At 35.7% G+C, this 19,901-nt stretch overlaps 1 protein-coding gene across 1 annotated transcript in view; it reads right to left on the reverse strand.

The window, feature by feature from the left end:
* Positions 1-6,375: 6,375 nt before the first annotated feature.
* The window catches only part of ERP44 (endoplasmic reticulum protein 44), a 74,361-nt gene continuing 60,835 nt past the window's right edge, over positions 6,376-19,901 (reverse strand). The window contains exons 8-12 of the mRNA XM_012638268.1: positions 19,306-19,419; positions 15,033-15,144; positions 13,965-14,106; positions 8,559-8,661; positions 6,376-6,660 (exon numbers count right to left, since the gene is read on the reverse strand). Coding sequence (XP_012493722.1) covers positions 6,559-6,660; positions 8,559-8,661; positions 13,965-14,106; positions 15,033-15,144; positions 19,306-19,419 — 573 coding nt within the window. The 3' untranslated portion in view covers positions 6,376-6,558. The remainder of the gene's footprint in view (positions 6,661-8,558; positions 8,662-13,964; positions 14,107-15,032; positions 15,145-19,305; positions 19,420-19,901) is intronic.

Raw genomic sequence — 19,901 nt, forward strand, 5'->3', positions numbered from 1 at the left:
AGTGGAGATTTGAGAAATACACTGAGAAGTCTTAAAATGATTTTTTTTAAAAAGGCTTAGTTATTAACAAAGTGGTATGATGATGACAGATGCCTGGTAGAAAGCACATCTTTTTCATCCTTATTAAGAGTGATATCCAAACATGAAAATACATAAGATCTGATTAGAAGGAAGGTGATGATACATCCCAGTTTGTCTGGGACAGTCCTGATTTATACCTGTCGTCCTGCTGAAATTATTACTATGCTCCCTTTCACTCTCAAATGTCCTAGTTTTGATGAAAAACGTACATGGTCACCCTAGTTATATGAGAAATGAAAATAAGTGTGAAGTTATCCAAAAAGAAAAGAAAACCACCTATGTTTTGAAAGAATTGATCATTTCTAGGCTCAGAAAAAAAACATCCTAAGGCTAGTGGGAACATATACGTTACATGCAAGTTAAAGTACTACTAGTATTGTGAGGAACCAGGAAATAGAAAATATGCCACAACAGTGAGCTTGGGCAAAAGTTTAAAATTTAGGGGGTAAAAGTTGGATTACAGAAGCCAGAGACCAGGAAATATACCTTTGAATCCTAGAAAATTTCCAAAATAGGCTATTAAACAATGTTTTAAATCAGAAAACTATGCTCATTATGAAGTCAGAATTTCTTTTTTCCTTGCTGTGTGCATAGCCTGGGATGCTATGTTCTGTTCCTTTCCCCTCCTGGGCAGTGGTTAGGGCAAGGAAACAAAGCACTAGGCTTCTATTAATACGATTGGTCTAATTCTACCTACGCGAATTTACACAGGACACCAAGAAAGTGGGCATACAGTTTCTTCCCTGGCAGCCATTCCAATACATAAAACACACGGGACACGACACAGGCAAATACATGAACTTTCATCTGAGTGGACCAGAGTTGTGAGAAACAACAGGTCAGCAATACTGTATATAAGATAATAGAAATGATAGCCTATGCCATTCATACAGTTCCCCTGGAGGAGCCTGATGATGTGTTTAGGAAAGTATAGCTCTTTCTGTTCCTAGAAAAGAAACCACTTCCTTTAGGAAGGCTCCCCTGATCCCCAAGGCTGTGCACACCTCCATGTTCTCTGTGGCTAACTCACAACATAGCACCAACAACATTCTGTAAGACTATAATGCTAAAGAAAAGCAAAAAAAGTAAAAAATAAAATTAACATTATAATCACCTTTTTACTCATCTATTTTGCTCATTTACTCACCTTTTAGCTCCTTGATGGTAGGGGTAATCTCTTGTTAACTGTTGAATCTTTAGCCTGGCAGCAGTAGATAAATTCATGCTTGCTGAACGGTCAGTGTGTGGTGTTTTGTAAACCACACATGGCATTTTTGTCAACTCACTATAGTCTGTCTGTCCATGAGGCTAAGCTAGGGGTCAGATTTACCTCAGAAAATGTGCAGAGTTCATGGGAAATTTTCCAGCACTCCTGCAGAACTCTTCATTGTCCAAGAGGGCACGCAAGTGTTTTCTGGTAATAATGTCTCTTTGGGTTGGTGTGCACTCTAAGATTTCAATCTATTCTAGACAAAAACTCTTAGGACCCCAAAGCCAGATTAGGATATAGTATTGCAAGTGATTAGATTCACCTAAACACACATTTGTGACTGACCAAAATCATCAGATAATTGAGGTGTGCAGATTAGCCAGCAGAGTCCATTCCACTGATGTTCTTGTCCTTTATTCATTCATTTGTTCACTTATTTTTTATTCGCCCCTGAGAGATTTCCTGAGTACACTGTGCCAGGTGCTGGGATTACAAAGATAGAGGAGTTTCTGGTTTCAGGGCATTTACATGGTGATAAGGAAGAGAGATACATGTATGAATACTTCCAACTCTGAATTAGACTGCATGCTGTAAATACGTAAAGGGCTCTGGGACCACAGAGGGTAACAGCTGTATTAGGCACTGAAGGATGTATAGGAGGAATTTACCAGACAAGGTGAGGGGAAGAGGGGTATTTTAGAGAAGCAGTTTATAAGCTGCACATTTCTTCTTCCAGTGACTTCAAAACCTATTGTCTAAGGGCAAGGCCAGCCTTTCCCCAGGGTGCTCTTCAAGAGGGAATTTTGACATTTTAACTAAAGGTTGGGTTTGAGTTATAAGCACATGGATTCATACAGCTTCCCATTCTGATTGAAGTACAATCAAATGCTCTGGGAAATGACTTTAAACCTGGAAAAGCTAGTGACTCTGGTCATCTAGATTCTCAGTAAAATGTTCACAATATTTATGACACAGTGAATTACTAAAAAGTCTCAACTATAGAAATATTTTATAAATATACTTTTATTACTTGGAAATACATACAAAAATTCAAACACAGCTAAAAAACAGTTGCTAAGCAGAGGTCCTATCCAACCTGTTTTAATGAACACATAAAACAATTATAATCAGCATAAAACAAATTATTTAAGTCCTGAAACAACTTATTGTCTTCAGGGTCTTTAAATATTGGGTTTAAAAATTGATAATTGTTTTGTTCTTTACACCTATTTAAATCCTCCCCCCAAATACAGACCACTAACATTTGTTTGGTTCATGAGGTTTTATTTTAGAAAAATAGCTAAAGTCAGTAACTATAATTATTTTGAAAACTGAAATACAATGGCCATTTCCAGTCTTCTGTCACCTTCCATTCTCCATGGTTTCTCAAAAGTTCCCAAGAGTTGTAACAGAAAGCTTTTGCAACTTCCGACAGCTCTCTGGGATACAGAAGTGTGGGCCTAACAGCCTTGAAATCATTTAACGTGGCGGGATTTTTTTTTTTTTACTTCTCATTTTTGCAATTTTGTGTCATTTTATTTTTGTCCAGACTGTATCTCCTTGTCAGAGAAAAAATAAAAGATGAGTTATTCTGCTTTTCCTGATTGTCAATCAATCCATCACACTACTTTATCCACACTTCTTTTTGCTTTGACTCAGGTTTAAAAAAAAAACGCCTTCTCGGCAACCTTAGCATTTTCATGCTTTTATCATCCAATTTCTTCTTTTGCACATGATCTTTGACAAGCCGACTTCGTAAGAGAGCTTTCTCTGAGACGCTAAAATGCCCATTCTCTATCTTCCTCTCTATGGTCATTTAACTTTAAAAAAAAAAAAAATTTAGAATGTCGTATAAAAGTTTTTATCCTGTTATGGTTCCCCTCACAACTGGAACAGTTTCTGAAAAACTGGGAAAGGCAGCTAGGCAGAAAGGCTTCTTTCTAATCACGGTGTTGCCACTTAACTGTGTTCGTTGGTCTAGTCTTCTATCCTCTCTTCACAGCTGAGGAGCCTGAGGCCCAGAGTAGACTGGATAAACTGAGCAGACTTCTACCTGCACCAGTCTCTGATTCATGGTTGAGGGGAAGAAGTCTAAATTTGAGACCTGTTTCCAGAGTATTCTTTCTAAAACTTAAATATGAACATACTTCCCTGTCTACATTCTGTTAACGGATCTCCACTGCCTACAATATACAGTACAAACAAACCCTTTAGCTTGGCACACAAGGCCCTATGTGACTAGCTCCCATTTCTTTCTCCAGCTTCCTTTTTCATTTCTGCCTGCCCCCCAATGCATTAGCCCCACTACAAGAACTTATTTTCTCTAATGCATTATCCTGTTTCATACCTTTGCTCAGATTATTTTCTCTTCCCAGATCCCTATGCCTGAAGAACACCTATTCATCTTTTATTTTATTTTTTTTTGAGACAGAGTCTCACTGTTTTTGCCTGGGCTAGAGTCAGTGTGGTGGCGCCAGCCTAGCTCACAGCAACCTCAAACTCCTGGGCTCAAGCGATCCTCCTGCCTCAGCCTCCCGAGTAGCTGGGACTACAGGCATGTGCCACCATGCCCGGCTAATTTTTTTTTTTATATATATATATATTTTTAGTTGTCCGATTAATTTCTTTCTATTTTTAGTAGAGACGGGGGTCTCGCTCCTGCTCAGGCTGGTTTCGAACTCCTGAGCTCAAACAATCCACCCACCTCGGCCTCCCAGAGTGCTAGGACTACAGGTGTGAGCCACCGCACCCGGCCCTTATTCATCTTTCAAAAGCTCAGCATAAAAGTAATCTCCCCAATGAAATCTCGGGAACCGAGTGCTCCTTTATTTCCCCATTAAACTCTGCTTTCTTCTATCATTACATCTATTAATACCTGTTTACATTGTTTACATATCCATCTATCTGACCAGACTGTAAGCAAATCTAGGGCAGAAATTACACTTCATTCATCTTTCTATCTTTCATCACCTACTACAATGCCAAAAAACTTGCACTGAACAAACGTCAGAATGAATTCTGCTTCCCCATGATTTCCTCTAATCATAGTTTGATCCCTGGGAGCCACACAATGCCAGCTCTTCAAATATCTAAAGACTGCTCTCAGACCCAAGTCTTCTCCAAGCAAAACAGCCTTCACACCGATGTTTTAAATCCTCTTCTTATCCTAGCTGTCTTTTCATAGAATGAATTTGAGCTTGCTAATGATTTTTTATAAAACTGAGTACCAAGTCAAGTGCTAAACCTCTCAAGGGTACAAAAATTACCAAGGTCACTTTGCTTCTCATTCATTCGATACACATTTGATGAGAACTACTAAGTGTCTGAAGTGCTAGGCACTAGAGATATAGACATAAAATTCAGTTTCCTTGTCCTCAATGACTTTACAGTCTAGAGAAGACAATGATAATGGCAGGGCTAGAGCTTAAGTCCCAATATGCATGAACGCTGAATAATACATCCTCAAATCCACTCACTTTTTTAGCAGCCACTCTATTATAATCTTACATCATATTAACATGTGCTCCTTGAGGTCTTTTCCATAGTAACTACTCTCAGGCCAGCCCTCTGCAACCTAATACTTGAGTGTTATCTTTTGTTATTTTTTCAAACCCAAGTACAGGATTACAATTTATTCCAGTTAATTGCATATACTGCTTTTGGTCTTATATGCTAGCTTATTTAATATTTGTGCATTTTCATTCTGACCCTCATAGATTTGGTCTGTCATCTGACTTGAAGACAACTCTAACTTCACTCAAGTTATTAAAAGTAATGAAGAAAACAGAACTAAGGCCCAACCTCTAGAAAGTTCTGTCCTACTTTTCTAGTCACAGTCTGGTAAAATATACTAAATATGCCCCATAACACCTTATTAATATTTATTATTCTGAATAAAACTATGGAAACTATGGATAAGTCATGCATAACTAGGAATTACAGCCTGATTTTTAAAAATAACAATCATTAAATATCCATTATAAATATTCATTTTATTTTTAAAAGAATTGGAAGATGTTACATATATTACATACTACATATAATGGCACATGTCAGCCTTTTAAGCTTAAAAATAATCTTTCCCCAAACGGGGATTGATTTATACCCCAAGTATAAAATGACCCTTGGCCTATAGCACCAACCCAGGCCCAGAGGAAAAGCCAATTTTGAACCTGTCTGTCCTCTGGCATTGGGCTTCTTGATATGATACGGAGGGTCCTCTCCCTCTGGTTTTATTCCCTGGCAGTATTGAGGCCTGGCACAGGGATCCATCTTACTGTATGCTGCAGGCCCGGGAAATCAGGGAATCTAGAGGGGTTGGGTCCTCTAACAATTTTATAATGGGAAAAAAAAAATTAAAATCATATGTTCCTTATCTGTTTTTGATCCAACTATAACAATACAAGACAGAAGGAGGTTAGAATTATTGAAATACAATTTCTCTGCTGGTTTTTCTCTTTGGAAATTGAAGTCTCATGATAGGTAGTGCCTTAAAAGTCATATAGTTCAATACTGGTAATCTGTTCCACTGGTATCTCCCTTTCCCATAGTTAGGTATAATTTATTCAAAGTTTTAAATGCCATCCATATGCCACTTTTAAAGACAAACACAGAAATTTAATAATACTTTTCATTTTCTTTTTCTTAATTCAGAGGGACAATTCCTGCCAAATGTTCTGTCTTATGACTCTCCTCCACTTCAGAGTATGTTTAAGTTACACATTAAGAATTCAAAAAATACCATTATGGAATTTTCATAAGCAATATCCGACCAACCAGTAAAACACAGTACACAGTGAGAAAATTTTAATTTATTCCCCTCCCAAGTATCCAGAATATATATTCCCTTAGCTTTGAGAAATGTGATACTGAAAATACCAACAGAATTATCATATGATAAGAGAAGAAAGAAAAGCACATACTACATAGGAAACATCCCTAAGTCCTCCCTACCCTAGTAGTGCAAGTTAATGGTATGTTTCTGGCGATGTCATCCTTACTTGATTTATAAAAATTTTACAGGACAGATTTAAAGCGGAGATAGGCCTCTGATTTTTATTTTTGTAACCCCAGATTTTTTTTAAAAGAGGCTATATTAAATGACAATGCATTTTGAGTCAGGGGGAGAAAAAAAATTAAAAACCCAAAACTTCTTTCAGTTTATTCAAAATAAAAATACACATAGAATTATGAAAATATAGGTTTACTATTTCCACCACATAAGTTGATGCTGCTGTTGAAAGGCTTGCAAATTGTTTTTCAAGTTTTTAAAGCTCATCTCGATCCCTCAATAAAGTATACCTATATTCACTGGGTGCTAGTTTCTGGAAGGAGCTCTCAGGTGGACTGCTTGCTACATCTTGGGCTTGCTACAAAAGAAAGAACAAAGACATTTTTATATCAATATATTTTGTAGTTATTTTAATAAGAGTATTAGATGAATGGTAGTTGCCCTATTATTATTTTCTTATTAATCAGTAAAAGATAGCAACTATGTGCCAAAGACAAGAGTTAAGTGTGAAATCTTGCTTCCTCATTTCCAATGCAATTACTCAGATTCTCCAGGGCAGGGCTGCCACAGAGCCATTAACTATGGGCCAGTTTGTTTGCTGAGGTGTGGCAGAAGAAACCAACACACCTGACACCTGGGTGCTTTTCCTAGACTAGTCTGTAGAGGTAGCACAACCCTAAGTTGGCCCAAACCCTTCCCTCTTATAAATGACTGCTAAGAGAATTAAAGGCATCTACTCTGTATATACAGCTCTTATTTATCAATTACCTGGATGCCAGTAATTATTAAAACCTAGTTGAAGTAAGGAGGGAAACACACACTTCAATACTGAAAGAAATTAATTTCTGTAGTATTTTACTTGTGTACCAATAGTAGACAAAAATATACAGTGAAATGGTAAGAGTGACTTGCAAGAATTTTAAAGAAAAGTCAGTGTAGTCTATGCTTTATTTCCACACTGTGAGCTCCTCAGGAGCAGGCTGATTAATGTAGGCACACGTTGCATATATTACATGTCATATAAATGGAACATTCCCATTGTAACAGGAAGCAATGTGTCTTCAAACTTATCCATTGACTTTGTCATGTTCCTCTTCCCCAGTACATTTTTTTATTTTTTGTTGAGATATATGTTTGGATTAATTAGCTGAAATTATATTACCGTAAAACAAACATTTGGTGCCCACCGTGTATTAAGTATACAAAGATGAATAAATAAAAGTTCCTTGTCTAATAGAATTGAAACAAATCAGGGTAATACAATAATAAACTACATCTTTTCCTAATCTGATTAAATACTAAGCAGGCCTTCTTTTCTGAGGAAAATAATCACCTTTGGGTTATTGCCAAGAACAAGTTTTCCTCCTTCTATAGTTGCTTAATTATCTAAGAAAAATCTGACTTCATTTTTCAAGGGCAAAGCATGTCATCAGATTCCTAAAAGGAACTCTCACTCTTAAATAAGGTAAAGAAAAATTCAGTGTTTTTATTTCCCTTTATAAATGGAAGTTCTTTGGGCAAAATAATGGGTTTAAGTTCTGAGCATATGAAAGAGAGGATTTGAGTATATATCATCTTCCCTCTCAGTATCATGGTAATAGACATGATACAAATCATAACACATCAAAATGCAAATTTACGGCTAAGTAAAGCAGGAACATAGAAATTACTTGTAACAGAAGTTACAAGGTAGAAATAGTAAAATTCTGAGGTGAAAAAAATATACATAAAAGAACTTACAAAATTTCGATAAATAGTCATCAAAGCATTTTAAATCACAAATAGGAATGCTGCATTGAGCATTATGAATACTCTATTCGTGAAGGCTCTTAAAATGGTTTAGCAAGAATAACAAACCATTACTTTCTTTACAGTGTGGTCAATCTTCTAGCCACAGAGGAAGCCTTGGACAATTATTGGAATCCACTGATTTCTTCACTGATATATCTGCTTCCAATTCCTACTTTTTATTTCTATTTGAAGCCAACTGTATTTAACCCTTATATAGCCATATTCCAGAGGTCATACTCAGACCACCTTAGTTTATATGATCAAGAAACTATGTTGTAATATTCCTTCAACTTTTTGGAAGGACTAAAATTTTAAAAGTTAAAAAGCAGTATAATTTGTATATTTTCTAGAACCTATTCAGAATTTCTTTACAAAAATATTCAAAAGCTGCTTGACTGAAGCAGCTTGGAAGATAACTGAAAAAGGACAAAAGAGTTCCCACTGAAAAACACACAAGAGTCCTACCTCTCCTGGGGCTGTATCAGTTGGGTCAGGTCCGTGATGGAATTCTCTGTGCAGCTTTCCAGAATGTAAGTCAAATACAAATTGCTTGAGTTTCCCAGGAATTCTAAAACCATAGTCAAATAAAATTTAGATTAAATTGTTAAAATGGACTTATCTTTTTTTTATCACCCTTACAATATTAAAAAAAACAATTTTTTTTTTTTTTTTTTTGAGACAGAGTCTCACTGTGTTGCCCGGGCTAGAGTGCTGTGGCGTCAGCCTAGCTCACAGCAACCTCAAACTCCTGGGCTCAAGCGATCCTTCTGCCTCAGCCTCCCGAGTAGCTGGGACTACAGGCATGCGCCACCATGCCCGGCTAATTTTTTCTATATATTTTTAGTTGTCCGATTAATTTCTTTCTAATTTTAGTAGAGACAGGGTCTTGCTCTTGCTCAGGCTGGTTTCGAACTCCTGACCTCAAACAATCCGCCCGCCTCGGCCTCCCAGAGAGCTAGGATTACAGGCGTGAGCCACCGCGCCCGGCCTAAAACAATTTTTTTTTAAGTTTTACCTGCAATGCCACCATCCTGCCATAACTATTACAGGCCAGATGTATGTCAAACATTTTTACACAGTTGTAATCATGGTATCTAGATGCTCAGTTTTGTGTTCTAATTCTTCTTACTTCATAGAAGACTTTCTATGCTTATCATTTTAAAAGACAAAGTCTATGAAGATGCCGTACCCAAATTTACTTAACGATTCTTGATTGCTGGGCAATCAAGAATATTTATATATTTTTTCCTTAATTACATGTCTCTAACTAAAAAGGCTTATGTTCTACAAAATCGTATTCAAAATAACAGGGTTTAAGGAAAAAATAGTGTTAGGGGCTAACCACTTAAAACGGCAGCTTTGTAACCAGAGCACTAGTAAGAACCTATAACAAAAATATTAGCACTGTTAAAGGTCCACCAGCTTTTGAAGCCAGTGTCAAGTAGGTGATCCAGTGCAACCTTAACCTGGAGCTTGTGAGTCCTCTTTAGAGATGCAGGTCCTTGAAGGCATTCACTGCCAGTGAACCAGTTTCATCAAATTAATGGAACCCCGAGCATAGTAGCATTTTCAAGTTTTTTCCTAAACAAGGGGAAATGTCTTCACAACTTCTTCAGCCACATGTGCAGCTTCATTGCATAACTTAACATTGTGGCAAACAAAGTATTTCTCAAGACCATTAAACCAGCTTCTATGTAAAGGAAGGCTAGGATTTTCAGATGTTTTGTTTTATTTTGGAGGTCTTCATATACCCCTGGCACCGTTCTCTTTAACTGTGAAAAAGCTTACTCTGATGGCTTCACAACATTCTGAGAAAAATAATATATGAAACCAACACAACTCCACTTTCTGTGGATATTATTCTCTTAATTACCAGTCATGTATGAGCAAATTTGCAGCACAAAAACATGCATTATAGCAGAATAGATCACACTGCACTAAGCAGATTTATATATCAGACTTTTTTCTTTGTAATTATTTCCTTGAATTGTATCCAATAAAGTAGGATTACTGAGTTAACGAATAAGAACTTTTGACAAAGTGTGGGCAAATTATACCTATAAAACATCAATTTTTGCTATTTGTCTACCTGTTTGTTCTTTGTAGTCTTACCAGTATTTTTGCCTTTTTTAAAATTAAAATTGGCTTTGCTAATTTGATAAATAAAAGATACCTACATTTTAATTTACATTTCTTCAGAAATTAAGCTTTTTTCCCCACTGTTTTAATTTATATTTCTGCTCACATAAATTGTCTGCCTTCTAATTGAGATCTTAGTAGTTTAAAAAATTCCTTATATGTTTTACAGAGAAACCCTTTGTTTTTTGTGTCTGTTACAAGAATTAAAATGCAAGTCTAAACATACTTTAAATTCTGTGAGTAGAATTGATTGACTTTTTAAATCATCATTTTTTGGTAGCAAAAAATAGCTGGCTGGTGTTAATATTACCAGTTTATTTTTCTTTTTATCCTCTCCTGAGGTCCCAGAAGTGCTGTTTCTGCCCTTCAATAACTCCCACTGAGCTGTACCAACCAATAACTTCATTGTACACCCATTTTGGCTCCCCACTAGCTCCAATGCAACAGAGACCAGCAGGTGCCAAATGCACAGTTTACAAATACAAATGACTGTCAGGTAGCTGTATTGACAGAATGCCTCTGAAAGGTTCTCTGGTGCTGAAGTAATTGCACAAGCACCAGAGATAAACATTGAGAGAAGATCAATTTAAATTTAATCTGACATCATCTACTGTCACCCACAGCAAAGTGCTAAAATATATCCATTCAATCTATAGAATCGCAAATGGTCTGTGTTTAGGATAAAGCCCCTACTAGTTTGTTTTATAAGGTCCAAAGGTTATCACAGCTAATACAGTATGAATTGCTTCTGCCATTCAATAAATAATTTATGAATGACTAAATCTTAAACATGACAAATTCATAGCAAACACTCAACGCATATTTTTTCCTAACTTGATTTTTTTCCCCTTGTCAATATATGAGAGAAAGAATTGTGAGCAAAAGGCAAAGACAAGAGATAGAATGAATGTGAATTGATGTGGTAGAAAAACAGATTACAAAAGAGCTCTTATCTAGCTTGTGGCCAGAAACTATCCATCATTATTAAGTAGCAACAATCACTGAATCAACAATAAATTGTCAAGAAAACAGATATGGTAATCTGCAAAGCAGGAAAATAAATGGACCATTACCATCATAAATAAAATGATATATTTCACACTTCAGGGTAAAAATTCTTTTAAATCAGAACACCTAAGTGTTTCTCTCCCATACTCTTAAACACTTTGTTTGTTTGTTTACAATTCTTTATTTTCAGGTGAGGCAAAATTTAGACACAGTGAAATGCACAAAAGTTAACTGTATGAACGAGCTTTGATAAATGCATACAAGGTAAGAAGTAGTATTTTATCACTTCTTAAAATTTATATACAGTAGAATTCACTTGTTAGGCTTAAGTTCTATGAATTTTAACATATATATAGTATCTTGTTACCACCTCCACAAACCGGGTACAGAATTATTTCAACACCCTTTTCAAGTCAGACCTTCCTCTTCCCCATAACCCTGGCAACCAGTGATCTTCCTATAGGGTCATATATATGCAATCACACAAAATGTAGTCATCAGAATGGCTTTTTTCACTTAGCATACTGCAATTGAGATTCATCCTTTTTATACGTATAAAAAAATCCATTCCTTTATTTATTGCTGAATAGTATCCCATTGAGTGGATATACAATTAGTTTATCCATTCAGCCATTCGAGGACATTTGGGTTCTTTTCAGATGTTGGTGATTATGAACAATGCTACTACAAACATTTGTGCACAGGTTTTTATGTGAACTTTATTTCTCTAGAACAAATACCAGGTCATATGGTAGGTGTTTAACTTTTAAAGAAACTGACAAACTTTTCTAGAGTGGCTATATCATGTTGTAATCCCACCAGCAATGAATCAGAGTTTCAGTTGTTCTACAACCTGAGAAACAACTGGTATTATCATTATTTAAATGTAAGCATTCTAGAACATACATAATGGCATCTTGTTGTGGGGTGGTTCAAGTGATATAAAACTGGCCCTCCTAGCCTTTTCAATGAATCTTTTATTTCTACACCTGGGTGCTGTAATCTCTTTCTGTTTTACCCTAGCTCTGGTGAAGGTATTACCATGCATGGATAGATGTTTGAACTAATGTTTCTGTGTGGGGAGGAGCTCTGCCATCTGCTGATGTCCATTGAGATTAACCTTTATAATCAACTCCAGCCTGGATTACTGAAGTCTCCTAGATTCTATTTTGACCCCCTCTAATCTATTCTTCAAATTGCAGACAGAGTAATCTTTAAAAAACAACCTATGTCATTCCCCTGATTAAAACCCTTCATTGGCTCTTCCTGGTTTTCAGGATAAAGTCAAAATTTATTAACACAGCATGTAAGGGCTTTCATGAACTAGCTCTCTTGACCTCATCCCTCAGCGTGCCCCTTCCACTCATATTCAGTCAATAGCCCTTGAACTTGTTCCTGCCAATGTCACCTTTCTCTAAGCCCTGTCTCCTTCTCACCTCCATGGTAAACTTCTACAAAACTTTAAGACCTACCTTAGGCATCAATATCTCCAGAAACCCTGGATCAGGTACCCCTCTGTTGATCTTTGTCAGAGCAGTTATCTCATCATAAAACATAATTGCCTGTTAACCCACTTGTTTCTTTCCTCTATTTGGTTATGAGTTCTTTGAGGGCAGAGATCTAGTCTTAGTAAACTTTAAACCCTTGGTTCCTAGCACAATGACTGTCATACAGTAACTCTAGCTAAATATTTAATGAATTAATAGGTTAAATGACATCCTTTTGAGCACAGGTAAAGTAAGAACAACTAAGATTTGTTACTACTTTATGGTTTATAACACAACCATCATTTCTCATTAATTTTCAGCATAATCCCATTAGGTAGGTAGTAGCATTTTTATATATGCAAAAACAAAAACAAGAAATTAAGTGACTTGCCCAAAGGCAGGACTCTAATCTAGCCTCCTATGTAGTTTTAGGACTGAGAATCTTCTTTTAAACAACCACATCTTTATTGAAATATTTAGAATTGAGAGAGGTAATTCAGTCTGCAATAAGGCTTCAAATCATCCTCTAAATGTGCAATTTAATCTTTTAAGATAAAAAGGTCATCTGAATGAATTTTAAGAGGAAAAGGTCTAATTTGAATTAATATTTGTATTGCTTATATTTCTCATATGTTAAGAAACATCTCCATTTTTTAACCATTGTATTTAACATCTCAGAAAGCTGATAAAAATTCAATTATCTGTAGTAGTTACAAGGTTTGTATGTTTATTAACACTATAAATATCTGAGAATAGAGTCAGAAAGCTTACCTATTCTTGGAAAGGCTCATAGCCATATGCCATTAGAAATGCCTAGTAATAGCAAAATTCTGGTACATACTATTAATGTTCTTGCTAGGTGTAGTCACAAATGAACAGCAATATTGCCAATTTCCTTTAACTTGACCTAGGATTATTATCTATTTTCCCTGATGTGCTGGCAAAGGCCAAACTCAATATAGAGCCAATTTCTAATAAGACACAAATTTTCTTTGAAAGATTAATTCCCAAGCATTAATCACTGACCACCTAGTGTTAGTATTACCATTTCTACAGGGCTATATCATGATTCTCATAGTCAGTTACACTATTCTGTATAGTGAAAAAAAAAATAGCAGTCACCCCAACTTCTTCTATCCAATTAACAAAGTATTACTGTTCCAACAATTTAAACAATTATTTTAGGTTCATTTTTGAGGCACATATAAGTAATTTTTAAAAAGTAATGAATACTTACAATACATCCTTGAAGTCTCCAAATACATACATATGCCTGAAGCTGTCAATAGCTATAACAGGGCAATCTGCTGGAGTTTTCTGTATGTGCAGAAGAGGATGTCTAAATTTGTCACAATCAGCATGTAAAAAGTTTATTGTACCTTTAAAAGAAATAGAGTTATGAGAGGTAGATTAGAATTTTTCTTGATTATATTCTCATAAAATTGTAAGCTCACAAAAAGTGACATACTAAAAAAAACACCCCAACATTCTTAAGAGTAATATAGATCAGAAAAACTGAAACCTAAATATTACAACACTTAAAAGAGGTAGGCTTTTTAGTTCTTAGGGCAGAGAGTATAATTTCCTTAGAAATTATATGAACTCAACCCAAATTCGAATGCTGTAGTGAATTTTTAATTTTCCTCAAACAGGCAATCATCTGCTTTGCAGATTACCAGGTTCTGGGCAGCAAGTTCTTGAAACTGATAAATGAGCCATTCTCATGGGACCATCTTCATTTCAGCTTATTCTACTGGTTTATTTTTTTAATCTATTTCAACCCTCAAAATAGTATAAGTGACTAAAATGGACAGCTCTATACAATGCCTTTAGTTTGTTTGACATTCTTCCCTAACTAGAGAGGAAGCTGGTGGCACATCAGATTCCTTTATATGCTTTGGAGAAACCTATAGACAACTACTCAACTTTCTTTCACTTAGGAATAAATGTTAATTGGACTTTGTAAACTGTCTCAGCTATATCTCTGGGAATGTCTATTGGAAAGGGGTTCAGGAAAGCATCAAAGTGCTGAAAGAAAGCACCCAAAACTAAGGTACCTGTAAGCCTAATTTTCATGCCATTTGCTTTTTCTCTCAAAAAGTCATGGTATTGAAAACAAAAAAACAGGAAAACACTACTTCATATTATCTCTCTACTAATCTCTTTATCCTTCATGCCCATGTTTGAATGTAAATGTTTTTAACCCAAATATGTTTATGTGGATATGAATGTAACAGGGGAGGGGAGAGGGAGAATAAGAAAAAAGAGAAAGAAAGGATGAAAATAAACACCTTAATCTGTCTACCTTTTTCACTTATTAATTGCCGGGCTACTTCATTCTGAAATATTTCTAAACTTTCTGTATCCTCTTTCATGTGGAAGAGTATGAGAAAAGGCAGTCCTTCTTCTGTCAATTCCTATAGAGAGAAGCATTCAACTATTAGGAGAGCAATAATAAACAGGTTAGTATTTTGAAAATATATATGTCAATTAGTTTGCTAAAGTCAAACATTAACATAGCAGGTGGTAATTTATGCTGCTTGGGGTTCCAAGTTCCTATGTCCACACCAGCATATTCTTTGGCAAGAAAATATTTAAAAAATTCCAAAGAAGGATATCAAGACAATCAGAGTGAGAGGAAACAAATCTTTCCCCATAGTTTAAACAATTTATAAGTGGTTGCTTACAACATATAATAAAATCTCAAGAATTATTTAGCATGCCAACTACCATGGGAAAGGATGGGGGTAGCCCTGTTTAATTGTTTAAGATTTTCCAAGTCTATACCTTTAAATCCTGTTTTTGAAACCAAGAACTGCCAAAGCAGGTAAATAATCATAACAAATTACTAAATTTTTCTGGGCCTCTGAGGACAAATATTTTTTTAAATGTTTACTTTTGTAAAAGTTTGATTTAAATGACCTCAAATATTGTTTTGCAATTATTTGTACTCTTGTATTAATAAATTCTAAGTTTAATTTTTTTTATAAAAGCCATAAATATGAATGTGCATAGAAAAGCAGAGGGAGCTTAAGATCCCAATCTCTTCCAGGTTTCTTGTACTATAGAGCTATGACATTGCATTGACATCTTGTGGCCAAACACTCAAATTGCAGGAGAAGTATTTTGAATTCTGTGAAATGTAATGACCTACCTAAGAGTTCATTATATAGTAATATTAATGACAGGGAATGGACATCCCTGATAGGGAGATGGAGATGAGACTAGATTATAGGTAATAGGCTCAACCTATACTGAACATTAAAAAGAAAAAAAGAATAGGAAATTGAGTCCACTGCACACAGAAGGGTATTATACCATGAAAAATGTGTATTATGTATATACTAGTAAAAATTTTCTACTGTGCCTTATAGTAAAAGAAGATTTGAAAGCTACTACTTGATCCAAACTTTTGGCAAAGTCCTGAACTGTACCTGAACATCCAGTGTGTCATGAGAGGTAACTACACAGGATTTAAAGATACCCATGTTAGCATGTTTATTCAGGCTGATTTTATCTGCTTGGACAGAGGTAAAGAGCCTCACAAAACCACATAAAAAACAAGATGCAAGCCAGGCGCGGTGGTTCATGCCTGTAATCCTAGCACCTGGGAGGCTGAGGCGGGTGGATTGCTCAAGGTCAGGAGTTCAAGACCAGCCTGAGCAAGAGTGAGACCCCATCTCCACTAAATAGAGAAAGAAATTAGCCAGACAACTAAAAATATTTAGAAAAAATTAGCCGGACATGGTGGCGCATGCCTGTAGTCCCAGCTACTCGAGAGGCTGAGGCAGAAGGATCGCTTGAGCCTGGGAGTTTGAGGTGCTGTGAGCTAGGCTGATGTGACGGCACTCTAGCCTGGGCAACAGAGCAAGACTCTGTTCTCAAAAACAAAACAAAACAAAAAACAAGATGCATCTTAAAGAACCAGAATTACTTGGAATTCAGGAAAAGTTCTACTTTGGTAAGCACATTCAAAAACTCTGACAGAAACAACAAAATGGCCTCAAAATGCCAAGCTGTCACATGGAAATACAGATTGAATATCCCTTATCCGAAATGCTTTGGACCAGAAGTATTTTGGACTTGGGTTTTTTTTCACATTTTGGAATATGTGCATTATTCTTACTGGTTCAGCATTCCCAATACACAAGTCCAAAATCTGAAATGTTCCCAGAGTGTCATGTCAGCACTCAAAAAGTTTCGGATTTTGGAGCATTTTAGATTTCAGATTGGGAATACTGTAATTTGAACCATTCTGACTACCGAGAAAATTAGAAAAGTAGGAGAAATATAAAAGAGTATCTCTTTGAAGGCCTCTAAGAGTTAAAAAAAAAAAAAAAAAAAAAAAAAACAGGCCAAGACTGTAATAGATGGAAAACCAGACCATTAAGTATGGCATTTGAAGCTATTAATATAATACTTTTCTCCTAGGACCACCATCTGCATTTCCAGAAGAGGCAACTGTTAGTGCTCAATCCCACTGGGCATTAGTGAAATATAAATTAAAACCACAATGAGATTCTAATATATGTACACCAAAACAGATAAAAATTAAAATTGCTTATAATATCAAATGTGGGTAAGGATATGGAGCAATGTGAGCTTTGATACACTACTGGTAGGAATGTAAACTGCTACAACCACTTTCAAAAGCTGTTTGGTATCATCTACTAAAATCGAACATATGTATGCCCTGTGACTCAGCAATTCTACTCACAGGTATATCTACCAATGGAAATGTGTGTATATATTCACCAAAAGACATATATAAGAAAGAACGTTCATTGCAGCATTATTTGCAATAGTCAAAAACTGGAAGTAATCTAAAAGTCCATGAATAGTAGAAAGGATAAATTGTGGCATATTCATATAAAAGAATTATACAGATGTGAAAATGAATGAACTATGACTTCATGCAATATGAATGAATTCTACAAACATAAAGTTGAGTGAAAGAAGCCAGATACAAAAGACCCTGAATTCCACTTCAGGTTCAAAAACAGGCAGAATCAGTATGGTCGTTATGAAGATGGTAAATGGGGTAATGATTGGAAAGGAGGACAAGAAGTTCTGAAAATCTTCCATCTGTTGACCCAGCTCAAGGACCGGAAATTATAGCCAGGGGTCAAATCTGACTTGACTTGCTGCTTGATTTTGTATGGTCCGCAAGCTAAGAATGGTCTTTACATTTTTTATGATTGGGAAAAAATGTTTAATAATACTATTTCATGACATGTGAAAATTATGTGTCTAGAAAGAAAGCTTTATTGGAACACAGCCACACTCATTTGTTTACATATTGTCTAAAGCTCCTTTTGTGCTACGACTACAAAGTTGTGTTGTTGCAACAGAGACTGCATGAACTGCAAAGCCTGCGATATTTACTATCTGGCCCTTTACTGAAAAACATTGCACATCCCGTGTCTTAGTCAGTTTGGGCTGCTATAACAATGTACCATAGACTAGGCGTCTTTTATACAACAGAAATTTATTTCTCACAGTTCAAATCAGGGTGCTAACATGGTCAGGTTCTGAGGAGAGCTGTCTTCAGGTTACAGTAGACTGCCTACTTCTTTTTGTACCCTCACTTGGTGGAAAGAGAGATAGAGAGCTTTCTGACATCTCTTTTATAAGGGCATTAATCCCACTCATGAGGACTCCACCCTCATTACCTAACTATCTCCCGAAAGTTCCACCTCCTAATACCATTGCATTGGGGGTTAGGATTTCAACATAGGAGATTTGGCGGCACACAAACATTCGATCCATATCACCCTGACTAGGTAGTGATTATAGGGGTGTGTTTCCTTTGTGATAATTTTTTGAGCCATATATTTAAAATTTGATCTGTGCATTTATAATTCTTTGAAGTGTATATGCATATAAAAAGTTTTTTAAAACTGTGCTTAAAAAATTTTTTTAAACTTGCATTCTTAGACCACGGGTTTTAAAAATGAAAGAGCTGAAATGAAAGATATGCTTCACATACAGTAAAGAAAGGAGAGAAGTCCTCACAGACATAACTCTTTGTACTTGTTCATTTAACATTTTAGGTTTTTGAGTTTTGTTTTTGTGGGAGTTGTAAGAGTTCCGATGGACTTTCTTTCAGGTGCATGGGAAGACTGAGGTCAGTTACATGATCATTGATAACTGCTTCCATTACTTACCATAAAAAAGACAATACAACTGCTTTACAGGAATCAGAAAAAAGCCTTTTAGTGGCAAAGGATTATTCACTGTATATAATTAATTATAACTAGGCAAAGCATTGCTTCTAAAGGATATCCACTTAAACAATCATCTTCAACCAACAAGTGGGCATCAGAACCACCTAAGAAGCATTTTCAAACTCATTTCCAAGGCTGCAGTGAACTGCTACCATTAGTGGAAATGTAACAGAGGGGTTCTGGGACAGCAAAGGTGAAGAATCACTGGCCTGTATTATGGAAATAGCTATGATATAATTATGTTCACTATATGATTTTTACAACTGATAACTCTGTATTAAAATAGTAAGAAAGGTAGAGAAAGCTTGCTCTGAATTTTAAAAATAACAACACAAATTAGAAAGCCCATACCTCTCCATTTTCAAATGTTATTTCTCGGACAAGAGGAACGCATTTATCTTGAATCCAATTGTAAGTCACATCAAAGTTTGTCATAGATCCCAAGTACACCATATCTGGAGCAGACTATCACAAAAATAGAAAAAAAAATTTAAAAAATCTAAGGTATGCTGGCTCAAGTACATTCTTAAATCCATCTATGAACCCAGAAAAATCTATTGGAAATACAGAAGAAATGTAAAACGTAGAACTTCTGAGGAAAAGGGCCATAAATGGTAAAAGCTGATCATTCTGTGATTACCAGGGACATGATAATCCAACTTGTGACGTCCAAGCCTCCTGCTTTTCCTTGGATTTAGGTCAATTAACTGTTTGTCAATATCTTCACCAAAGGCAAGCAGGCATTGTGAAAAGAAGAATTCTCCAAATGAATTAATTTATCTATTCCTTAGAGTTGAAAATGTCAGAAGAAAATTTAGAGAGTGAAAAAGCCTTTAAAAATACAAGATGCTATATAGATATAAGGCATGACTATTTCTATTATTAGTTACCTAGAGATCTGTTTCCATACTTACTCCAAATCAATATTTATAAAATGCCTAAAATGA

The sequence above is a fragment of the Propithecus coquereli genome, unplaced genomic scaffold (assembly GCF_000956105.1).
Source record: "Propithecus coquereli isolate 6110/MARCELLA unplaced genomic scaffold, Pcoq_1.0 Scaffold128, whole genome shotgun sequence".
Taxonomy (NCBI): domain Eukaryota; kingdom Metazoa; phylum Chordata; class Mammalia; order Primates; family Indriidae; genus Propithecus; species Propithecus coquereli.